Consider the following 13,818-nt stretch of genomic DNA (forward strand, 5'->3'; position numbering starts at 1 on the left):
AAGCAAGCGCAAACCTTCGCCAGCTAACCAGCGTTTTGCTGGTTCATCGCTGGGTTGGGTGGTGGAAGGTGGTACTACCGTATACTGGCACCCACTGTGTGGCAGACGATGGAACGGAAAATCGTACCACGAAGGCACGCACAGAAGGCAAAGTTTTCATTTCAGCAGGGAGCAAAACCGCCCGTCCAGACGGCCCGGTACGGGAGCGCTCTGCAGCGAAATGAAACGAAAGGATAAAGTTTTTTGCTGTGTCCCCTGCGTCGCCCGTGTCTCTTCACTCTTTCTCGCTCTCTCTCTTTCTATCACTCTCTTTTGAGTGGTGGATGTTGGGTACCATCGCGGTAAAGGGTTTTCCATCACAACGCGATAGCGACGAGTACGAGAGTGCGCTTGGTTTTTTTGGTTTGGTCCGCCTTGCCTGCCCGATGGCTATGTTTGGTGGGAAAATGAATTTTCAACCAAATTCCCCTCCCCCTCCACAGTTCCGTTCCTTGCTGTCCTATCCTATCCTATCCTATCCTAGGCGAGCTGCCACCATCTCACGCGAAGAATAGTCAGCGTCACGAAACGTCTTGTGCAAGGTAAGGTTGTGCAAACAACCGCTCGACTGTACCGAGAAAGGATACACACACGTGTGAGGGTGTGTGTGTGCTGTGTTCGTCCGCAGGCAGTTCCAAAAATGAAAATGCAAGCACATGAGCATTCTGTGTGTATATGAAGGGCACACAACCATCTCCATCATCTTCATCATTCGGGGCGCCGTAAAAAGGGACCATCGCATCCTACGCATCCTTGGATGTGGCTGTGTCTAATCGTTTTCAACGTTTCATTTTACCGGGAATACAACAAAAAACATTCAACGATACGAACGCATTCGCATGAAATTTATCCCCATCATCAGAGTCTTCTTTCCCCCCCCCCCCTCCCATTTTCCAGTCGGCCGCAATGTTCTCGGTTGAGTGTTTGGGAGTATTTTCACCCGCCATGCTTCTTGGAACGGGAGCGCGAATTAACCTGGGCGTAGATTTCATGACAATTAACGTCATCCGATGTGAGGCGAGGTTGGTATTTGGGGCCGGTTTTGTTCGATCTAACTTTATTACACTTCGCGATAATGGGGATAGCAAATTCTTGAGAACACTGGGGAAGTACTCGGGGCACCTTTGTTGCTTGGGGATTGCTTCCGGAATGCGTGCGTTTCGCGGTAAAGGAATCACATTTAACCCGACTGTTCTGTACGCTCTCTCATTACTGTCGGTTTGTGTGCTGTGGACCTGGGTAAGTAGGCATTTAGATTTTACATAGAACTGTAGTCGCATACTTTGCTGGGAAGCGTTCATTGGAAATAGATCATTACTATTTCCTGGGACTGAATGAAGTTAGTTCCGATAACTTCAATGTAATCTGCACACTTTGAACTGTTACAGTCTTTAGGCAGACTTTTGAGTCGATTTCCCCATTATATTCTCCACTGCTCATGAAGACCCTTGAAGAACTCCCAGAAGGTAAGGTTGAGCATCGTGTGTGGAGCAACGCGCAGATACATCGGGACGAATCCTTTGTAGTAACCGTGGATGCCTTCCGATCGGTAGATCTTCAGGAAGCAGTCGAAGATGTTGGTGTACAGCAGGCCCTTTCCATTGGCAGATACGGCTTTATAGACAAAGAGGGTAAGAGTTAAAGTCTTCTTCTGGAAGATAGGAAATTTCTCGAGATACTACCTTGATTGGTCATGCGTGTAGTGACGACATCGCACGGTGACATCAAAACGCTTGTAAAAAATCCCGCTACCGTACTGCTCGCCAGCGCGGTCAGCACGATCGATTCCTGAAATACTTCATAGCGCAAGAACAACTGCTTACACACACTGAACGAAGCCATTTCAGCAGCAGAGCCCACGACAAGACGAGCTACCGATGCGGGATACCCCCGGAACAGCCCTCGAACGCCACTCTGCCGGTAAATGTTCACAAACGCCGACACTGTGCCGTTGTGATGGTGCTGAAACCGTGCCGTATACGACCCCGAAGTGACCGCCTGGAGCTGTATCTTCACTACGTAGAATGGGCAGGATGCAGTGGCACTCACGAGACCGGCACACCCGCCCCAGAACACCGATAGCAGCGGTGTCAGTGAGGGATGGTTAGCACTTTTCGTCCAGCCAAGATTGTCTACGGTTTGATACGTCCCCAGCCGGACACTGTTCATGGAGAACTGGAAGAGTAGGGCTGCTGGTAGTCCTTTCTGAAGGCCACGCAACCCATCCGTTTGGACCACCGTGAGGAGGGACTGACGGATGCCCCTGTACGAACGCTTTGTGGGGTTCTGTTTCGCTATCAGCTCACCTTCGAGCTGTTGGCGAGTTTTCAGGACGTCCAGAGGGTTTGTGAACAGTACGGCACACATGGAGGATGCACCACCGAGCAGGAACTCCATTGGTGAGATGTTTAGATGAAGTGGTTAGTTGAAGAGTCGAAGGTAAACTGTTCATCATAAGCATAAGCACCAAAGTCATTTGGATTCAAGGTAGAGAGATCTTATCTTATCACCGGCGTACTCTTATGTGCTCTGCCAGATAAGAGGATCGTTTGCATATGAGATTGCAGTTTTTTTGGGAGAGATAAAGGTAGATTATGTGACATAAATGATTCAAGTGGGTGTTTAAATTACTAAAGCTTGTCTTAGAGCATTTGGAGAGGCTTGATCTATTGATTTGGGTAATTGAGGGTCAACCGCGTTGAAGTTACTGTCAAAATTTGCTCATAAAATGAATGTTCTGCATGTTTTGGAAGGGTGAAATTGGAAATGTTTGCCCCTATATTGTACGATACGACACAAATAACATTGTTTTAGCAAATGGAAACTAATTAACAGGGCCTTCAACCAATCGATTCTATTTGTATGGATTACTTTGCCTCATTGCAAGTTATTGTTAACCACCTGTCCAATTACTTAAATTTAACCCCACTGATCAAATTACCAAGCTAGCTCACTGATAGAGAGCATCGTGCCAGACAAAAATGCAAAAGCTCCCTCCTTTCTCCTCCTCCCACCAATCATCCTAATGCTCGCGAGTGTATAAGCTAAGTGAAAGTTCACCTTTCTCATCGACAACGATAAAGCGCGCTCCGTCATCGCGTCCCATCCACGCTTTCGGGTGACGATTCTGCCCGCTTCGGTAATAACATAAATTTTGTCAAAATATGAGATCGTTATCATTGTAGCAGCACCAGCACCAGCAACGGAATTCGTCCACGGTGCACTTTTGGCGTTGCACTCTTTCACTCTCACACTCTCCTCGCTCTTCATTCGTCTTCGCACAAGCGCTTGCCAGGGACGAAAAAGACTTGGAATTGCGGTCAAGACGTCGTACTGGATGCGAGAACCGAACTGAGAAGGGAGGGAACATATTTTGAACTTACCGACCGATTCCTCCCAGCTTTGCTCTTTTCTTTGCCCTTCCCTCAAGCGGGCGGGTGGGCAGCAAGCGATCGCGTGGCAGGGAGGTGAAAATGTTGTGATATGCGCTCGGCGTGTAGCAAATCCGTTAGCAGCAGCAGCAGCAGCAGCAGCAGCAGCTTGTTTGTTGGGAGTTTTGTTGCGCGAGTGCAAGCACCCAGTCTTTCGTGGTCAGAATTCATCGACCTTCTTGGGTCTGGTTTGGTGCGTGGAATGGGACTGTGGAATGGAAATGCAGGGACTGCATCAGGAGAAAAGCATCATCAACAGCTTCTTCGCGTTTCACCGTTCGGGAGGGGGCTACAGTGCCTTGACAATTCCGAATGCCAATGAACGCGCCGAACCGAACTGGGCGACCGAACTGCGCTCTAGCGTTTCGCCCTATCGGTCAGCGGGTGGCGGGAAGGAGAATGGGGCAGAACTGAAGAACACTCTGGCTGCAGCAGCAGCACACACACACACACATCGAACGAAACTCCACTTCACTTCGACGTCCATAACTTGTCTGGAAGTCTCGACGGCGTCTATTGCCGCTTCACTTGATGTCGCGTCCGAGCCCGGAGGACGCCCTTCGCTTGCAGCACACAACACAAGACGCGCAAGACACACAGCCACAACACTGGTTGCACTGCTTGCAGAAGGAGTAAGATAATTGTATTTATTGCCCTGGTATCTTCCTCGTCCCCCTTTTCTGCTGACCAGCTCACAGCCCCGTTTGCGACCCTGGACGGGTGGTTATAAAAGTTTTTAGTGAAGCATCTTTGCCGATAGACTTACACCGTGATGCAAAGCACACAGAGGGAATGGCAAACACACAGTTCAATATCTTCACCCTCTCTCTTCCCATCCCAGCACAAGGAGGGGGGGGGGGTTAAATGCACACCAGGAACTAGATAGACCGGAACCGGAAATGTATCCGAAATGGGAAGGATCGCACAAGTTGCAGTGCTGGAAGATGGCATCGGTTTTTGGAGCAGAGGTTTGTCCGCAGAGTGTGAGGTTTGTCCGGATTGTTGGGGTGCAAATGGGGAGCTACACTGCAGAAGCGGGAACCTTGGCAAAGGTTCGATTCGTCTTGGCTATCGATCAACGGACGGTTTATTGATTTTAACCCGCAGCAACACCCACCGTTGGGCACTGGAAGGGTTGGGCGCAAATCACGCTTCAAGTGATGTTCCGTAAATGGTGTTATGCGAATGGGGTAAATCGGTATAATATCTTCCCGGTACTGCTTCCCGGGGTAGGGTTGAGCTGTAAGGTATGCTCAGCTCGAGGTGGGACAAGAGAAGCGAAAACTGTTAAAATACAATCTCTTCCTAAGATCAATATCCAAGGGATGTGCAGGCTGAAGAGAGATATTCATCCAAGGGAAAGCTAATGGAACAGGCAAGGCTTCAAACGTTTGAAAGGTTGCATCATTTGACAGTTATATAAAATACCTTCTAAACTGCCACATTTTGGAGAATGTTTATTTTGATAGTCTTATGTAAGGTAAGTTAGAAAAGACACCATAAAGACTCAGGGATGATGTTTTGGGGCTATCGAAAGCCTTGATGAAGAATATAAACTGGTTGAGTTTGTAAATCTTTTAAAAGCCCTCCGTGGAGTCCCATCACATGGAACCTTCTTAAATAGTATTCATAAACTCTATCGAAACACCATTCTCTATCATTCCAAACATCATATGGATATAAATACACACACTCATTCAAACGTTGGGTTGAGATCAGTTTTGAACCCATGCCATGTGATGCGTTAGACTAAGTACTTTACCACGGTACTGTCATACTGTCTTACCCATCACGCTGCTATTTGTTTACCTGTATCAACGAAGTAAAAATCCTATTATTTTGTTCGTCTAGCTCTACTAGACTTGCAACTCGTACTCCTTTTTACGATGCATCACTGCTCCATCAAACGAAGCAACGCAGACTGAATTTTGCACCGACTTCACTAGCTTAAATCCCTTCCAACCGTACCATTACGGCCAAACGCCAAACCAATCGTGGATTGCCTGTTGTGTTGGGAAATTCATTTTCAAATTGTGCAAACAGCAAAAGAAGTCCCGCGTACTGCACAACTCGTCCGACGATGGAGTCGTACAAAAATTACTTCTCCCTAATATGTGTGTGTGTGTGTGTGTGTGTGTGTCTCTGTGAAACTACCAAACACGAATGGGAAATCGAACGGGTAGCCATCCTTTGCACAGTTCGCACAAAGTATACGCGCGGCTCTGTGCGTTTTTGGGAACGGAAAAGCTAATCAACGCCGCCGGCGGTCCTGCCCTCGGTGGCGGAAATGGCCACCGATTGGGTGTCCCTCGTTCGAATCGTTCGGCAAAGTGTTGCTTACAGCGTTTTCGAAAAGCACAGGATACGCACAGGATTTGTTTGCTCAAAGGCTGCAGACCGACCCCGAAAACCCATCATTTCAAGGGATGGCATTCGCTCCCGAAAGGCATCGGATAGATATGGTCCCACACGCACACGCAACACCCGGGAATGGGGAAAAGGCCAAAGAGAGGGAGTGAGAGAGTGTGGGAGGAGGAGGGGGGGGGGGATGTATCGACGACTTTATTCTGCCCCGAGTCCGTTTCGGTCGTTGGCTAGCCATCAAGTTCGATTACGAATTGTTGGTTTCCCCTCATTGCCCTCATCGCCACCGCACGACGGCCAAGGCAACATCATCGTCAGGTTCTGTCTGTACCATCGGGGTTAAACCGTTGAAGGTGCCCCGGACGACGACGACGACAACGGATGCCACCGGATCGGTGTCCTTCTCGCTCTCTCTCGCTCTTTCTTTGCAAATCTCTCTCTCTCTCTCTGTCTCTATCTCTCTGTCGCTCTCGGCAAGTGAGCAATAATGGGCTCTACCGTCACTACTATGTATCACACGGAATGTGCAATGTTCATCCCTTCCAACCCCTCCCCGTGTGTATGTATTCTGTGTGTGTGTGTGTGTGTGTGTGTGTGTGTGTGTGTGTTTGGCTGTTCTTTTTTTTTTTAGCTGCTCCATTCCACCCATCTCGCATGCTCTGGAGCAGATCGAATGCGTTCGAGCAGTGTGCTCCGTCTGCTGTTGAAGTTCTTCTTCTACGGTCCGACTGAACGCCACCCACGAACACGGGCGGTTGCGTTGCGTGTGTGGGAGATACAGTTTTTTTTTGTTGTTGCTCTTTCCCCATCTTTCGTTTTTGTTTGCTCGCTACGACTCCCTTTTCCGCATGTTGCTCCCATCGGCCGAAAGGTTCAACAGGGATCTCGACCTCGCACAAAACGGTTGGGGTGATGGACACGAACACGGTGAAGGTCGACCGGTGTTTTGTTGGGCTTGTGGTGTAGCTTGCTTGGATGAGAAGAAGGAGGAGGAGGAGAAGGAGTAGGAGAAGGTTCGATTTTTGAATGTCATACATAAAGGCAACCTTGGGTAGTGCTGTATTGTGCCCCAGTGTACAGTGGTTGACGAATCCGTTGGAGTGGTTGAAGAGATGCTTTTGAAGACTTTTTTTGTATTATTTATGTAATAATTTACTTTAAAAATGTGTTTCATAGAAAATGTTGAAGATTTTGGCTTGAATTACTATTTGTTTGTGTCATACAGAGGCTATTTGATATAGATTGTATTACTTGTTTTTGTTTTAATGTTTTATTAGTTCCTTTTTAATTTTTTTAATGAATTGTCATGTTCCTCTTGTTTCTTTTCAATTCATAGTTAAAGTTATCTATGATATATTAATTATTGTATGCTGTTTTTACTTATCATATTGTTTTTACTTATTTATTTGTTTCTTTTCTTTTTTTATTCGATCTCTTTTCTTAATCAATTGTACATCTTGATGTCCTTCTTTTGTTCTTTAATTCATTATTTGAGTTATTACTTTCGTAGTATTTCTTGTAACGTTCAAATTTCTTTTTACTTGTTCATTTTTTGTTCTATTTTGGGCTATTATTTGTTCTTAGTTTTTTGTGCTCTTTAGATAATGATTCTTGTTCGATTGTTTTCCCATTAATCATCTAATCTATTACATATTTTTGTTGCTTCAACAAACTATTTAATTTCTTCCTTTGTTTACCGACGTCGCTTAAGCTTTTCGATATTTCTTCCACTACCATACCACCACCAGCGTTTGGTACGATACTTCCCCCGTAATGGTTAATGTGGCACTTATCCGTTTAGGGACGGTGCTTGGAAAAATCGCTATGTTTAGGTTTCCTTTTTTTGGTTGTAGCTGTTGTAGCCTTCCCTTCAACGTTATCCTTTACACCGAAACGGACGGCCCACCAAAACCCTTGCAACCGAAGGCAAAGGCAACGGGTCTCAGCAAATCGATTTAGCCACCCGGGTGTGTGTGTGTGTGTTGCCAGCATAGCGCACCATTGTACCAACAGCAACAACCTGTGCTGGCACTCACCTCATAAAAATCCTTCCTGCAAACGCCCTCCGGCACTGGGTACGTTGGCGTGGCTCTACCGGATATTCAGATGTGTCAAACGGATCAAACACAGGGCAGGGAAGGGACGATGGGTGGCATTTCCCGTGGGTGCGTGTAGGTGTGTGTGCTGGAGTTTCGAGGATTTGGCTGCGTGGAAATGAGGTTCGGTCCTTCCTGTGCGAAGGATAACGAGGATGGGAAAATATTACAAATGTATGCCACGGCAACGAATGGTCTCTGTGTGTGTGTCTGTGTGTGTCGAAAGCCTCTCTTCAGTGGTTTGTGAGTGTACAGGCTACATCAAAGAGGGATCAAAAGGCGGGTTGGCGGGTGGATGATGTCTCTTTCGCTCCCGGGGTTTTTGGGCGAGAGAATCTGACTTCGGTAAATAAACCGGTGTACCTTGGGTCATGCTTTCGACTGTCGATTCACTCGGCTGCCGTGTTCATTTTCCTGGTGGGACGGAAGGACGGATGTGGCAGTGTATGTGTGTGTGTGTGTGTGTGTCTGTGTGGGCACATATCTATGTACGGCGCTTTTCGGAATGCCAGCGTATGGGGGAGAGCGAGCAAACGGAGAAACGATAGAATCATTGCACGGTTTTGCTTGCCAAATGCTGGACCATCGCATGCCCTGGAACGGTGAAACGTTGCGGTCAGCTCACTGAGGAAGGACGAAGGAGGAGCGGAGGTGAATGCAGATCATGTTGGCGGTGTACTCATTGTTCGCCGTGTGTTGTTTGGCTACCCCATCCGCCCCATTGTCGAGGATTGTCCGGAGCAGTGTGCCTGTGATGCTGCTGCTGCTAGTGAAGGACTTCAGGATATGTCCATGCTCAATCCCTTGCCCCAGCAGCTTATCACCAGCAGCGCAGCTAGCCAGCAGGGGATGGCGGGAGGGTTGGTGTAATCCGTGCTGAATGGTGGAGGATGGCTGCATGCGTGCGAGTGTGTTTATATACGCTTCGATCGGGCGATCGAATCAATTATCATTAATTCATTTCGAGTGGAGATATCGGCACACAACCTCGGGGCAATGTGGAATGGCCCCGTCGCCTCTCCGAGCCCACTGCACACAGCACATGAACGTTGTGGTACGGTGGTAAAGGGGGCGGTGGGAGTGAATTGGTACTATAAATATTATTGGCAATAGTGTTGTGCTTCTAGCAGCCCGTTCTGTGTCCGTGTGCGGGAGTTCCTTTGTTGGCGCGTTTGCTGACTTATTGGCACAAATATTTTGCAGAATCAGTGGTAGGGCTAGGCTTGGGAATCGATGGATGGTCACGCAGGCACCTTTGGTTTGGCGTGTCACCGAATGGCGATGGATAAAACGCCCCATTTCGGGCAGAGTTCGGAGAAGCGCGGTGCGTTTCGTTTGTTTTTAGAATTAATTAGCCCATTTTCGGAGTGTTTGTAATTCTGTGAACACTTGAAATCATTGCAGGTAATTTAGTTACTTCGCTGGAATGAAGATCGGGAAGAATTGCGTACGCATTGGCCGAGTTTGTCCCTTCCCCAACATCGTTTGTAATTAGTTGCTTCAAGGAATAATGTTTTTCTGAACTCCTGAGGATTTTCTCCTATTTTGAAGCCTTCCGTAACAGCTTGAGCTTCGAACTTCCGGGGTGCAAAACTCAAATCAGGGGAAACTTCACTACAAGTGAGGTTCCGTTGCCTTGCAAGAACCTTACTTTCTCCTTGCTTCATCATCGGAGAGAACGGATATTCCTCGAATGACCCGAAAGAAAGCGACCCGATCGGTTAGATTTTCCCCAAAAGGGGAGCTTTTCTTAGGGCAGCTCCAACCCGGCACTGCCCCAAAGTAGGTTAAGGGGTGTGGGGGGAAAAAACCGCACATTCAAGCGCCCACCAGCTCCCAGCGTACTGCGCTCCTGGTAGTGGAAGTTTAGCCTTCGGCGGAGTAGCGATCGAACGAAGCTGCCGAAGATGGGGCTGCCCCTATTTCGCCGAGCGTAGCACGGGGTTCGGCTTTTTTGGTGTCTGCGCTGGGTGGAGAGAGTGTCTTATATGGCCTGTTCCGCCTTCGGACGCGCGTGTGAGCTTTTGTCGCTCGAGACTGCTCAGCACGAGCTGCGAGTGGCCCGAGCGATGGGGAAAATTATGTTAGAGTTGATGATTTCTGTTCCTTCGATCGTTCGTAAAGTAGTGAGAAACTTGTGTCTATTTAATTCCACTGAGCATCGTGAGCGCTTCTCTGTTTGGGGAGAGCTGACAGAAGGAAGAGTACCGGAATTAAATAACAGCTTTCATACGTGATTGACAGTTATGACCAATTTTGAGCGCAAACAGCAACGAATACCCTTGAAAAGCTAGCTTCCTTTCATAAACGGCAACATTTTGCAATGAAGATTGCATACATTGGGGCTGGAAGCACGCACAACGCCTAAAGATATGCAATCCGTAGGAGTGTAACTCGCTTACTTAACGAATGATTGGAATTTTCTTTGCAAATCGGTACACAATATGATTGTGAAGGATGCCAAAACAAAATCCAATTAAACAAATTCTATCAAGAGCCTTTCATGCTTTGCCGTGTATCTAATGAACAGAAAAGAAGGGCACAAGGAAAGCCTTCCAGGAAGCTACTACTTCTACTACAATCAAAGACACAGTACAAGCCGTACGATGTAACAACACACGAGGTACGGGATTCAGGTGCAACCGTCCGGGTGGCACATTGTGTAAATGGGCATCATTGCTTCAAGACAAAACCATGATAAATGTATCAAACATCGTACGTTTGTGTACGAGGTGAGCTGTCCGCTTGCCTTCGACAGCGTGCCTGTGTGTTGGATTTTACGCATAGCATTAGCACCACCCATGAGCTGGTTGCAGACGGTGGGGGAAAACAGCAGACAAAAACAGGGAGCAGTGCACAGGGAAGTTTGTTTAAATTTATTGGAAAATTCTAACCCATGCCCATGGGTGCCAGCAAAGGCATGGACATATCCCCCCCTCCGGGCACCGAAACAGGTTTGAGAGATTGTTACACATTTCGGCTTTTTGTGCCGAGAACGGAGTTTCACACTCGAGCTTCGTCTAGTGCGGGTGGAAGTATGTCTCGTCTGTTCATGATTTGGTTTTAAACCAATCCTCCCTTTGCCGCCGGTTCGATCACACATCGATGCCGTTAGCTATCGTGTTGGTTTGGTTGGCTGGTTGGCTGGTTGGTTGGTGCATGTTGCCAGAAGCATGTTGCCGAGCATGAAGCCAATATGTGTGTTGATGTTAAAGTTATGTGAAATAATGCGGCGAGGCGACGAGGCTGTGCGTACATGCGGAATGGGCGGAAGGATGTTCACTTGCCACGGTGCAACGTTTGGTACGAAGTTATGATGTTTGTATCGATACTGTCAGTACGGTAGCGTTAGATGTGCAGTTGGTGGGAAACGGGGAAACAACAGAGAGAGATGGAGAGAGAGCGAATGCCGTTCGAGCGAGCAAGAGCAAGATAGCGACACAAACGCTGCAGAGGAATGGACGGAGATTTAACTGCCTTTGTACGCTTCGGTACTTTAGCCGGGCTGTGACGAAACGTGTAGAGGGGAGTGCGAAGTGTGTGTGTGTGTGTGCATGTGTGTTTGGAACCGACCCGATACGATGGCATCGATGAACTGCATGTAGCATGTTCAGGACTTTCCATATGTGCGAAACGATGCCATTCTGGACCGCTCACGCCTCACCGCTTTGCTGCAGCTGCACCTTGCGGCTACTGCAGGCAGAGGCGAATGGTCGTCTCACCGCAACACCCGCCCACATCGTCCCGCTTTCGCACCTAACATTTATAATAAATGGAGGAAATTTATGCATTTCGATCCCGAAAGCGTACCTCGGAAACAATTGCTGCACAACGCAGCGGCAGGGGGCCTGAAAATAGGGGAGTGTGTGAGTGTGCGGGGTGAAATGCGGCATGCGGAAAATTGTGCACGGGTACGGTACAAAACAAAGGTGGTAACAGATGCTGCTACTGTTGTTGGTTACGGGAGCAATTTACGAGCAAAGAGAGCGATAGAGCGAGAGAGAGAGAGAGTCAGAGAGACCCCTAATCTGTTGTTTTGTAGAAGCATCCATCCTGGTGTTCGGTGTTCGTGTTCTAAGAAATCAAGCCCTTTCCTTCTCCAGGACGCCATCCTGGATGGCCTTGCACTTCTCCTCGCCTAGTCCGGCACGTCACCCACGGCCTATGCAAATCGTATCAAATCGAGGGCATTGAGTAGCCGGTCGGGCGTTAAATAACCGTTAAAGCTACCGGTTCCGGAACGTGGACAGCATACCGGAGGGGGAGGCTGAAACCCCTTCCTCATACTCCCCCCTCCCCCCCTGTTTGGTGCGCTCAAACGGGTAGCTGATTTATAGGCTGTTGATTTGGATGTGGATTAGGATGAGCTGGTAGTATGATGATAAGAGAGAAAGAGAGAGAGAGGGAGTGTGGAAGGCAAACGGAACGTTTGTGAAAGCTTATTAAAGTGATTTTGCCCAGCATCAAACGCGTACACATTGTGCTGTCGTTCTTTGACCGTATTTATGCTTATCGGTTGGGGGTTAAGCCTCAAATCATAAACATTTCAACTTTACAGCTTCACATTTATCACGCTGTACGCCAAGCTGCTTCAATCCCAGCTCATAGCTGAGTTCCAAGAGTCCTTCCTGGCTAGCTTACATAACTTTAGGCGTTGTTTGAATATTTTTCCGAAAAAAAAAACGCCTGAAAGTATGCATTCCACAGTGCAATGCGCGTAAATAAGTGCAAATAATTCAATAAAATCAATTAATTGGTATTTTAGTGCTATTTATCGGTGTTTATATGACAAAAAATCCAATATACGAGTTTTAGTAGCAAAATAAAATCAATTTTCATATCTCAAGGCAGCACTCGGCTCGCACCATTAGCTTCCATTGTTCTTCTAATCCTCAGACCATGTGACAAAATACTGTACGATGTTTGTCTTTCGATTGTCAACGGTGCCAGCGCTTTAAGTCCTTTCGTTTTCGTGGACTAGCAGAGGAAAAAACAGAAAAGATGGCCAATTTTTCATAATTAATCCCCTCCTGTCGTAAACCATACCCGAACCGAGCGGCTCTATGTATCTCCCATTTCGCTCTCTCTCTCTTCCTTTCTCTCCCGTAGTTGTCATTTCTCTTTCCAAACGCAGAGCGCATTAGAAAAGTAAAGCATCTTAGCGCTTTGGAGATGATTTGTTTCCCTTCGTCTTGATGTTGATGTTGCCGGTCGGGTGTCGGGTCATAACATAAAGAGCCCCTAACCTTCTCCCTGCGCGCCTCAAAAGGGTGTTTGTGTGCGTGTGTGTATCGATATTATGTGCTCCATGAGTTCGTTTCGTGCTTAGATCGAGATCGCCAACTCCCCGTTCCACCCTCTCAGTCCACGCCTTACTCAGCGACACAAAGACGCTCACGCTCGGTGCGCGCAAGGGGCATCGTAATGCGGAAGCGCACAAATGCATGTTTATGTTTTTCCAGCCCCACTGGCGCTGGGACCTTTTTCTTTCGTACCTTTTTTTTCCATGTTTGCTTGCGCTCGCCTCCCTTGCAGACACGAACCAGTCAAGACGGAAGAATCTTTATTCAGTGGGATTGATTTACGATGGCCATGGTTCTGGTTTGGCGCGTACCCAGCCCACCCCACCCCGTTTGGCATACACTGTTGGAGGAACCGAATTCAGTGGCCGGCCAGCTCTGCTCGACTCGTGGTGATTTATTGGAATAATATTCAATCATTAGCTTCGTCCCGGGCAGTGCGCGCTCCGTGTGTGCGTGTGTGACGAGGGTTGTCCCGGGCTAAAAGATTACCGCCGGACAATGGTTACTGCTCCCTGGCTGGCGCAACGGGGTAGCAAAGTGGTATTGATTTTGTAAAAAGGCGTGTTAATAAAGTGTGTGCGCGGT

General features: G+C 47.9%; 1 protein-coding gene across 1 annotated transcript; it reads right to left on the minus strand.

Moving 5' to 3' along the window:
* Window positions 1–1,075: 1,075 nt before the first annotated feature.
* Window positions 1,076–2,467, minus strand: LOC121592996 (solute carrier family 25 member 35-like). Its single transcript, XM_041915007.1, has 2 exons — window positions 1,722–2,467; window positions 1,076–1,653 (listed from the first exon to the last, which is right to left on the minus strand). The coding sequence occupies exons 1-2, from the start codon at window positions 2,434–2,436 to the stop codon at window positions 1,460–1,462; spliced, it is 909 nt and encodes a 302-aa protein (XP_041770941.1). The 5' UTR covers window positions 2,437–2,467; the 3' UTR covers window positions 1,076–1,459.
* Between the last annotated feature and the right edge of the window lie 11,351 nt (window positions 2,468–13,818).

Source organism: Anopheles merus, chromosome 2L, assembly GCF_017562075.2.
Source record: "Anopheles merus strain MAF chromosome 2L, AmerM5.1, whole genome shotgun sequence".
Classification (NCBI taxonomy): domain Eukaryota; kingdom Metazoa; phylum Arthropoda; class Insecta; order Diptera; family Culicidae; genus Anopheles; species Anopheles merus.

What these genes read in the sequence shown, in the direction of transcription:
- LOC121592996 (XM_041915007.1), bottom strand. Translation starts at nt 2,436, where the DNA reads ATGGAGTTCCTGCTCGGTGGTGCATCCTCCATGTGTGCCGTACTGTTC. An exon ending in TACACGCATGACCAATCAAG is followed by an intron (nt 1,654 to 1,721) that starts GTAGTATCTCGA and finishes TTGTCTATAAAG; the next exon opens with CCGTATCTGCCAATGGAAAG.